Raw genomic sequence first — 10,768 nt, 5'->3', positions numbered from 1 at the left:
CAAATGATTATAAGCTCGAAGAGGGAAAAAATGCATCGAGTAACTCAAAAATGATTATAGGCCTTGAAAAGCTCAAATGTTTATTAATTTAACAAATAACTGATAATTTTTCTCAAAGAAAACATATGGTCATAGGAGTTATTTCAACAAAATAGATTGTACCGACCAATTCACTTGAATTGCTCTAAGGTTTTGACACCTTAAACTGTGTTATGAAGTGTGGTTTCCCCATTGTGTTGCAATGCGCAAGCACAAGGAGTCAGCATAGAAAAACAACCCTTACGAGAGACATGCATATCATGCATATTGGACTTGTAAATGTATATGTGAATATTTTGAAAGGATAATACTGGATGTCTCTCCTGTCTCCTGCAAGTAAAGGAAGCCGTGCTTATCAGGCCTTATTTTCCACTTTTCTGGTAGATTGTCACAGAATCCAGCGTGCTTGATGACATTCATACCTACATACATATATACAGACACAAACCTAACACATATACATACATACCTACATACGTATATATCTACATATATGCATACATACATGTGTGTATGTATCCTATGTATGTGTAGCAATCCTTTCTTTAGCATATGTGGATACTTATTACATTGTTGCTATGCCAATAAGAAACAACCTACCTATTGGAAAAGTCTTCCATTTTCATCTGAAGTTCCAAATAGCACTAGATCATTCTGAAATCATTTTATTGTGCCTGTAATTCATGTTTCTCTTAACATGATGTGGTCCATGTTTCTGAAATCATTCGGACCATCTTCTGACACAGGAATTCAAATTGAACGGTCAACTACATCTTCTGATGTGACTCAATGTGATAAAAATGTGGGACTGGTTGTGCGGGAGCCTCATGAACCAGGAGCAACTGCAGGGTTTTATCCTGAGGTCCCAGAAAATGCTTGTCAACAGGATGAACCGTTTCAGAAAGTTGCATCTACAGCATGTCGGGTGGTGGTATTCTTCCTCCATGGTGACTAGTTTCACTTGCAGCAATATTTATATGCTCATTTGATGCATGATGTCTCTCATTACATCCATTACTCATTATCAGTGGAGTAACATAGTATACTCCAGGTGGAATCTCCAATTCCCAGATTTGTTCGACTTCATATTCCCCCGAGGTTGTTGGAGTGCATGATACATCATGGAGCTCCATGCAAGGAAAGGAAGCAAATGTTACATCACTTGAGTCTTTTAACATGGACCAAACAGTTTCCGATCGGAACCATGAACCAGGAGAACCAGAGTATGTCTCGCCCAAAACCATCCTGTTTCTGAGAAGCAACTGGATGGTTTTGTTGAGGATTCTCAGAAAACAGATGCTGTTAATGTGAAGAATGAGGATCATTAAAATTCCCAGGTAATTGATTCTATGGAGGATGGTGGAGCTTGCCAGGAACTTAGTATAACTGAAGCAGAGGATGGAGATTGTGATGACAATGCTGTTACTGAAGCAGAGAGTGGGTTCTGCGGTGGTCCTTGCGGTGATCCCAACCGTGCATGATCTCCTTACTCGCGCAACGGTTAAAACATGTGTCAAGTTTATCCTACCAAAAGAAGCACTCTCTGATAACAAGTGTAGGTCTTTTATTCTTCTCATGATTAGGAAAGATTTCCTACATTAATTACTAATTCTCTTTCCGAACAGAACTAGGACTCCTTCTCACCCTCTCTATATATATTAGACCGGCCTCGAGGCCTTTTCTTCCTATCAATCTCTCTTGATTCCCTTCATCTGAGTTCTGCCTCCCTTTCTTTGTTCCGTTCGTTCTTCCACCGTGCAAGAAGCAAGAAAGCGTCCAAAGATGACGAAATCCAAGGGGAAGAAGGCCGATGAAACCCATCTCCCACGGATGATTCCTGCATGGGTTCTGGAGTTGGCGCAGAAGGGAAAGGGCACGGAGCCATGCTTCATCATGGCCAAGACCCTGGCCAAGACCGACCTCCGCGCCGGGCAGAACCGCCTCCTCATCCCCGCCGCCTTCGTGAAAGCCCACCTCATCCCTTTCCTCTCCGACGAGGAGAGGGCCGCCGCCAACCTTCTGGACCGCGAGCGGAAGCGCAAGAGGCCGAGCACCGAAGACGGAGACATCGAAGGACGCAAGACCAAGAAGATGAAGCTGGCCGAGTCCGGCGGGGGCGTTCTTCAAGAACCAGGCGAAGGAGAGGCCTCCGAGGACAAGAAGAACGAGAAGACGAGCAAGAAGAAGAGGAAGGAGGCAGGGAGGAAGCACGGCGGGCTGCATGTGCCGGTGTACGTGGGAGCCAACAAGTGGAAGGCGTACGTGATCATCACCCGTTGGGACTCCACCAATGGCACCGTCCTCAAGGGCGGCGAGTACTCGACGCATCTGGCCCGGTGGAGCGGCGTCAAGGTGGGCGACAAGGTGGAGTTGTGGGGTTTTCGGGAAGGAGAGATGGGGAGGCCGTGCTTCATTCTCCACAGGATTACGGAGGGTGTAACCGAGTGCGTTCAGGGTGGAGGAGTTCGGGTTTGATCTCAGGGGAGCAGAGCTGCAGAGGAATTCTTGATTCTTTCCAACCAACGGTTGGCTTGTCATTATAATTCTTATTCTTGATTTTTTTGTCTCAAGAGGAAACGTGTGCTTTGTATGTGAAAGAGTGGGAACATATTGTGTTTAAATCTCAGATTCTTTTATTAGGATTTGTTCAATGTATTTAGGAGAAGACAATGTATTTATGATGAATATTGGACAAATAATATTATCACACCATCATGTGTTTCAATCAGCATTAATATTGTACAAATGCCATATATTGTTGCGGTTAGATTTGCTATACGACATTTTTAGTGATGCTTATGATTTATATTATATGTTTAATCTTATCTGCAAACATTTTCTTTCATTACCAAAAGGTCTGGAAAAAAAGAAGCTAGAAGGTTGTGATGTGACCAGTACGGGTGTTGTTGTTGTTGTTTTTGCTATCATCATTATTATTTATTTTTTTAATATCATCCTTCTTCAAATTTGGACTAAACTGCTTCCTTTTTGCTTAATATGGATATTCATTTATTACTTCTCCTGTTTATATGGAACTTCATTGAAATCGAGATTATTTCTGGTGGTACATGATTGCAGATATTTGAAGCACAAGATTGAACCTAATGAGATGCATAGGTTCCATTTCTCCATCTTCTTCCCTCCTCCTCCGCCTCGTGTTCTTGTTCTGCTATTTCTTCTTCCCCTAGTTTTATCCTGTTTAGAGTTGCTAGTCTAAGTGCTTTCTCCTACCATTACATTGTTAAGGGTGAGTTTGGTCTGAGTACGTAATGGTGTAAACAGCTCTGATTTTGGTCAGTCTCTACAAAGATCCAAATAGAAATCCAATATGGGTAATTCAAGATCCAAATAATGATGCATTTTTTCTGTATTTGATTTTGGTAAACATGAATATCTTCAAGTTGAAGTACAGGTTCAATGAAAACCATCGAGTAATTGAGAACAGATTGAGAGGTTCAACGATTCTTGTATGCATTTCTTGTGATGTATTCGGTCATGTTATGCAATTTATTTTCGATATGGTAATAGGAACCAATGATTTTAGTAGGCTTCTAATATTGCTTTTATGGAGAAAGTATATCTGCATGAGACTTTTTATGTTTCTGCTTATCGAACATGGTTTTCTATATCCTGCTATGAAAAATAAAAACAACAATGACCACCAAACTTGTATGTTTTGTCAGAAATTTAAAGACATAAAAAATGATAACGATGCCAAACACAAGCTTAGTTTCTAACATCCTACTTTTGAAAATTGAGCAATTATTTTGCTTCAAGTATGCATATTGCCATTGGATGCGACAATTGCATTATAATGATGGTGGATAAGTGATCTCTATTGATGATGGTGGATAATGAGTAATGGATGTTATTGTTACTTTTTTCACAAAATATAATCAATTACATAATTACAATTTACCCACATTTTGGAAATCTCCAAAATATGGTGAGGTTGCTGAACTGGATGTTTTGAAAATTTAAAGTAAATTGTTGGTTTGTTAATTAATCAATTGTCCGATCTTTATAATAAAAGAAGGAATGCAATATTTTTCTTGTTCAAAAACTATGTAGAGACTATTGCATGGTAGAAGCACTATATAAGATAATTTTATAGATAAAGGGCATTCTTTAGCAGCAATAGCTCATTCAAGCTCATATTAGTAGTAATGTTCATCCTAAAGATCTTGATCAGAAAGACGTAATGGTACTCACTAACCTATTCGACTTATGGAGATTTGATGGGACTTCATGTGGTAGAAGATGTTAATAGAGGCATAAAAATCAAGTATAGTTGGGGGGCAGCCATCTTACCGTAAATTATTTTTTCTATATATCTTTGAGTAATCCTAATCATGCTGTAGATTTAGATAGTTGGCTTTTCTTCATCTGACCCAATCTGGAAATGCTTATGCCATTGTTGGAGTTAGATTAGAGGGCTCGACCCTTCTTTACATTTTATGGCATGGTTGATGCCGCTTCTCCTTAGGTTGTAGCCTTATCGCTATCAAATACCATAGGAACACTAATAATGATCATGCGAAAAGACGGTCATGGCTACCATCTTTTGATCCATTGATCACATGGTTGTTCTGTCGATTAAGGCCTGAAGAAGGATCCAAAGTACTAACCATTCATTTCAATTACCTAAAATTCTCAATTATGACTTTTTTTAATATATATATATATATATATATATGAGGATGCTTTACCCTAATCCTAATTAAAACGTAGACCGTAGCTGCAACTTGAGAAAATCTGTTCAGGCTTAATTATATGCCCTATTTAAACTTTTGAAAAATGAAGGTCAAGCAATAACAACTATAGCGTTTAATTTAAAAGTCAAAGCCATGACATTGCATTTAAAAACAAAGTCACATGGATTATGCTTAAAATAGAAGCTGAAAGTTGACTATAATTTAACAAATGATTATAAGCTCGAAGAGGGAAAAATTGCATTGAGTAACTCAAAAATGATTATAGGCCTTGAAAAGTTCAAATGCTTATTAATCTAACAAATAACTGATATTTTTTCTCAAAGAAAACATATGGTCATAGGAGTTATTTCAACAAAATAGATTGTACCGACCAATTCACATGAATTGCTCTAAGGTTTTGACACCTTAAACTGTGTTATGCAGTGTGGTTTCCCCATTGTGTTGCAATGCGCAAGCACAAGGAGTTAGCATAGAAAAACAACCCTTGTGAGAGACATGCATATCATGCATATTGGACTTGTGAATGCATATGTGAATATTTTGATATTGACCTACATGTTTTGCATGTATGGTAATCGCTCCTAAAAGAAAAATAAATGAACGAACAAATTGCACCTTCCAAATGCTGCATTAATTGCACCCTATTGGAACATTGATTGGTTATGTGAAAAGGGTTGAGTTTTGGAGTACGAGGAAAAACCAACGGGTATCATAGCTCATTGCGTCTTGTACCAAGGGACGAGCACGGAAGAAAGGACCAGGTCCGAAGATTAAATCCTTGGGTCCGGATTTGGTTCGGTTGACTCGAACCCGATGTGCAGTTTCTTCCACTACATCACGCCCACATCACGTGATCGCTCTGCATTGTTTACACTTAACCCCCTCTATTTTGTAGTAACTTCTACTTTTTAGAGGAGGGTGATTGGGTGAAAGTGAAGTGCTTAAGAACGTTCCGGGGTTCTCATTTCTCGCTCCTTCCTCTACGATTGCAAACGCCCGATTCTAGGGTTTCGATCGCCGCCTCTCTTGGGATTCCAGGTACGCTGCTCCTTCGTCTCAATTCCATTGGCTTAGGGCGGAGTAGAGGAGGAGGCCAAGATGGGGTTTCAGATGCGGCCGTACGGGATCCAGGCGATGCTCGACGAGGCGGTGCTCAAGAACATTGGCGCTTGCAAGGAGCTCTCCGTCATCACCCGCACCTCCCTCGGCCCCAATGGTGAGAGTTTCCCCGCTTAAAATCTCGTCAAGAGTTCTGTTTTGTGGCCCTAGATTTGATCTTTTAGCGATTTAGTTTGGGTTTTTACGGTTCCATCGATTCTTCATAGTGATTCTGTGAGTGCATTGCACTTGTTCTGTGATTAGGTTTCAATTTGGTCGTGTCAATCTACACGGTTTCTGTTCTTTAATTACTTGAAGAAATGAAGATAAATCAACAGAGAATGGAACTCCAAATAACGTAAAGTTAAATGTTTTCTAACCCGAGTTATTGTGGGAGTGTTTTTTTTGTTTGCTTGGTCTATATATTTCCATCCAGCATTTAACGCAGAACTTACTTGAGTTTCGGACAGTGGCAGCTTATATGATTTTGGTTTTGTTCTGTTGTTCGCATTGTGTAGCGAACGAAAACTGTTATACTTGATTTGTACCTCAGGAACTTTTTTTTTTCTCTTGTGGTTGAGTTGACAAGTTGAGGAAGGGTGTATTATTGATGAAAAATATTATTTTTGATTTATTTCTGGATCTTTTGCTATCCAATTCAGGCACTTTTCATGGAATTTATTTGGCTTCTACACGCTTAACCTTGCCATTCTGTACCTCATCACTTCCTTTTTTGCTGGAAAGTTGGGAAGAAATCTGGTAATTTAGGTTTAGTGGGATTTCTTGAATTTTTGCATGACATTAGAGCAGAAAAGTTGGTATATCATTTGGAGTTTTCCCAAATTTTCATCAGTTTCATTCTTGCTTTGGGCACACTCATGTAGTGGTGTTCTTTGATTATTATGGGCCTGGTTATGGATGCATTATGAGTTGGATTTATGGTTGTATCCTTTAATTTTTGTAATAATTTATCTGGGTATGAATAAAATGATCATCAATCATCTGGACAAGCTCTTTGTAACAAATGATGCAGCCACTATTTCGAATGAGCTTGAGGTCCAGAATCCTGCTGCCAAGATTTTGGTGCTGGCAGGAAAGGCTCAACAGGAGGAAATTGGTGATGGAGCTAATCTTACAATCTCCTTTGCTGGGGAGCTCCTTCAAAATGCAGAGGAGCTTATTAACTAGTAATTTTGACTTTCAACTTTTCCCCAGACTTGGCTTAAAAAGAGTGTTAGTTATTTAGTGAGCTAATTTAAGCATTACTAATGATATGGAAACAATGTAGCCAACTTACTTGACAAGGTTTTTTGACTTTCTGCTGGTCCTATATTATCACACGATCATGTGTTTCAATCAGCATTAATATTGCATATATGCCATATATTGGTGCGGTTAGATTTGCTATACGACAATTCCAGCATTGCTCTATGATTCATATTGTATGTTTAATCTCATCTGCAAACATCTTCTTCCATTACCAAAAGGTCGGAAAAAAAGAGGCTAGACGGTTGTGAAGTAACTAGTATGGTTGTTGTTGTTGTTGTTATTGCTATCATCATTATTATCATCCCTCTTTCAAATTTGACTAAACTGCATCCTTTCTGCTTAGTATGGATTTTCTTTTTATTACTTCTCCTGTTTATATGGAACTTCATTGAAATCGAGATAATTTGTGGTGGTACTTGATTGCAGATATTTGAAGAACAAGATTGAACCTAATGAGAAGCATAGGTTCCTTTTCTCTCATTATTTATGTACTTATTTGATGCATGATGTCTTTCATTACATCCATTACTCATTATCAGTGGAGTAACATGGTATATTTGTGGATTAGGAACATGTGGATAGGAGTCTGCATTTTGTTTCCTCGAGCCTAGACAAGGATGCTTGCCGACCACCAGGTGGAATCTCCAATTCCCAGATTTGTTCGACTTCATATTCCCCTGAGGTTGTTGGAGTGCATGATACATCATGGAGCTCTATGCAAGAAAAGGAAGCAAATGTTACATCACTTGAGTCTTTTAACATGGACCAAACAGTTTCTGATCTGAACCATGAAGCAGGAGAACCAGAGTCTCTCGCCCAAGAACATAGGATATGTTCCAGATAGCCCTTCTCTTTCTTCTGAGAAGCAACTGGATGGTTTTGTTGAGGATTCTTAGGAAACAGATATTGTTAATGTGAAGAATGAGGATCATCAAAATTCCCAGGTAATTGATTCTATGGAGGATGGTGGGGATGGTGGAGATTGTTAGGAAGTTAAAAGTTCTGAGGCCAGGGTTGGGGATGGTGGAGCTTGCCAGGAACTTAGTATAACTGAAACAGCGGACGGAGATTGTGATAACTGCCAGGAACTGGATGCTACTTGGGCAGATGGTGGAGATGTTGAAGAGGGCCAAAATAATGCTGTTACTGAAGCAGATGGCATGGATGGTGAATGCCAGAAAGTTGTCCCCACTGAAGCAGGGAGTGGGTTCTACGGTGGCCCTTGCCAAGAGAATCTTCCTCCCACATACTGTCAAGATATCATAATAGCTGATGATGAGAGTTCGTTAGATGACGAAGATAATGAGAGGCTAACTGCAAAGAGATTAGAACAGCAACCTTGCAAACGTCAGAAGGTTATGCTCCCTGAAGGCAGAAAGCCGAAGGCGCACCCGAAGCTTCACAGGAGACTGCCCTTGAATGGCTCTACAATATTTAGTCATTTTTGCTTGATTAATGCTCCTTGTAAATTTTTCTGTGACATACTAGCAGTCTGTATCTGGCCGCATAGGATATGGGGTGTTCATAGGGGTGTCTTTTAGTATCTCCTCTCTTTACCTGCATTGGTGATTTTGTTTGTTAGCTGCATCATTAGATAACCAATTGAGGTGTCCTTGCCTTTCACAATGAATTATTCTCCGTTAGTCACTGTTTAGCAATTCTTGTGCTCTTCATGAAACATTGTGTCAATACTAGGGGGACATGCAGGGCAGATATTAATTCAAGAATATACTCATGAAAAGTACAGGGAGAAGCATTTCCATTATCTTGCAGAAATTGTAACTGAAAGCACAAAAGCCAAGTGAAGCAGCTAATGGGCACTGTTTTCTGAATGTCGAAGATTACAATACGGGATTCCATTCAATTTTTTCTCCTAAGGTTGTCTCTATACGGTCATGTTTTTTTTCGAAATGATTAATACCTGAGATTGCTTGTTGATTGGTAATCATCATATTTGGATTTGTTGAAAAATGTTATGACTACAGGTGCACAAATCATGTGAAACAAGGTCATGCAATATTAGCATTTACCCAGGGAAAAGGAACAAGAACTTTACGCCCTTGTCGAGCCTAGAAGTTACAAAGCTTTCCATGGAAAGCCATGGGGTATGACTTTGGACAATTTTAAATGTCTCGAGAATTGGAGATCTTTCCATTCGAACCCCCACACATCTAACAATCACTCTGCAAACAATGATGTAAAAAATTATTGATATAATACTACTACTATAACACCATAGAGTGCTTGGTTGAGTGGGATCATCCCTTGTTACTTGGGCAAGACGATGGGATTTGACTCTGATTGGAAGTCAGCCCTCAGAGAGTTGGATAGGTATAGGATTCAACTGGTGGAGATTAGATTCTCCTAGCATCAAAAATATTACCATTATAACATACTTTATAAATTATATGGCTATGAAATTACATAATTTTCTGCTTTCCTATCTTCAACATGCTCAAGCTCCTCGGTGACAACGAATATCATATGTTCTCAAACTCATATCCAAAATCATTGGAGACTTCTGAGTATCCTTGCATTGCTCATTATATATTTCCATGGGACAGCCCTTTTTTTCGATTTAACACTCATCCAATATCACATGTGCTATAAATGAAGTCAGAAATAAAATTTCATTATAGTTGTAATGTTATATTTATGTTTCCCAATCTTATTATAGTAATACATAGCATGTGCTGGCATCATATCATGTACTTCAAATTAAAGTGATAAGTCACACTTATGTGTTATATTTGACATCAATTCAATATTCAGGATTGCGATAAATTGTAGCATTATTATGTCAACCTTGACCTAGCATATTGCATGCCATATTTTACTAATAAACATGGACCGCAGTTCATGCATTAGATGTGGGATATTTTGAATCTTGAAGTATTTGTATATAAAGAAAATCTGTGGGAAAAGAAAGCAAAAATTCTGGTTGTTAAGGTTCTTGGATTGCTAGAAGTTTGGGGAATTGAAGGATAAAAAGTTGTGCTTCCTAGTTGATGAAAAAAAATAATTTTTTTTTCTTTGATGCTTTTTTATCAAAAAGATAAAAATTTTGTTTTATTGGGACTCATGAAAATGATTTTTTTTTCTTTTTGCCCCTATTTTATCCTTCTATTGTGAACCATGCAAATGGAAAAGTATATGTCGAAAGTATGAACTAGTTTTCGGGTCCCCCTGCAAGTCCTCGTAAATGACCATCAAGAATTAGAGTTTCCTTGGCCATGGATTTTTTTCAAATTATATACGTGCCTTAAAATGTAAAGTGGTTGCATTTAAGGAGCATCATGCAATTCAACTCTTAACTTGTGTTGCAAAATAGAATATATGATATCTAGTGATAACAGACACATGTATTTCTCTAGGATAAGGGTTGTACCTCTTACGTGAAAGAAGGATTCACCTTCATTCATATGCAGCCACCATTAGATTACCTACCAATCGCTTTGAGATGTCTGCAGGTGGATGAAGATGGAGTTCATAGCATTTTGAGATATGTGTGGTGGATGATACAATGATGGATTTGCGCGAAGGAAGATGAATCCTTCTTTCGTGCGAAAGATATAACCCCTTCCCATTTTTCTAGCACACGAAGACTATTGTCATGTGATGATATAGAACACGACCACCTAATTATG

General features: G+C 38.8%; 1 protein-coding gene across 2 annotated transcripts; it reads left to right on the top strand.

The window, feature by feature from the left end:
• The first annotated feature begins 5,690 nt into the window (after positions 1 to 5,690).
• Positions 5,691 to 8,983, top strand: LOC103716361 (T-complex protein 1 subunit theta-like). Of its 2 annotated transcripts, XR_605510.4 has the most exons (3): positions 5,692 to 5,970; positions 7,548 to 7,586; positions 7,690 to 8,983. XR_605510.4 is itself a non-coding variant. In XM_008804323.4 (2 exons), exons 1-2 carry the CDS (start codon positions 5,853 to 5,855, stop codon positions 7,038 to 7,040), a joined length of 330 nt encoding a protein of 109 aa, XP_008802545.1. In that variant the 5' UTR covers positions 5,691 to 5,852; the 3' UTR covers positions 7,041 to 7,683. The 2 variants fall into 2 exon arrangements, 1 of the variants encoding a protein (XP_008802545.1); XM_008804323.4 differs by lacking the exon at positions 7,690 to 8,983 and having other exon boundaries at positions 5,691 to 5,970; positions 6,829 to 7,683.
• Positions 8,984 to 10,768: the final 1,785 nt, after the last annotated feature.

Source organism: Phoenix dactylifera, chromosome 11 (genome assembly GCF_009389715.1).
Source record: "Phoenix dactylifera cultivar Barhee BC4 chromosome 11, palm_55x_up_171113_PBpolish2nd_filt_p, whole genome shotgun sequence".
Lineage (NCBI taxonomy): Eukaryota > Viridiplantae > Streptophyta > Magnoliopsida > Arecales > Arecaceae > Phoenix > Phoenix dactylifera.
This window is presented reverse-complemented; position numbering and strand designations above follow the sequence as displayed.

What these genes read in the sequence shown, in the direction of transcription:
- LOC103716361 (XM_008804323.4), top strand. Translation starts at nt 5,853, where the DNA reads ATGGGGTTTCAGATGCGGCCGTACGGGATCCAGGCGATGCTCGACGAG. An exon ending in CACCTCCCTCGGCCCCAATG is followed by an intron (nt 5,971 to 6,828) that starts GTGAGAGTTTCC and finishes TAATTTATCTGG; the next exon opens with GTATGAATAAAATGATCATC.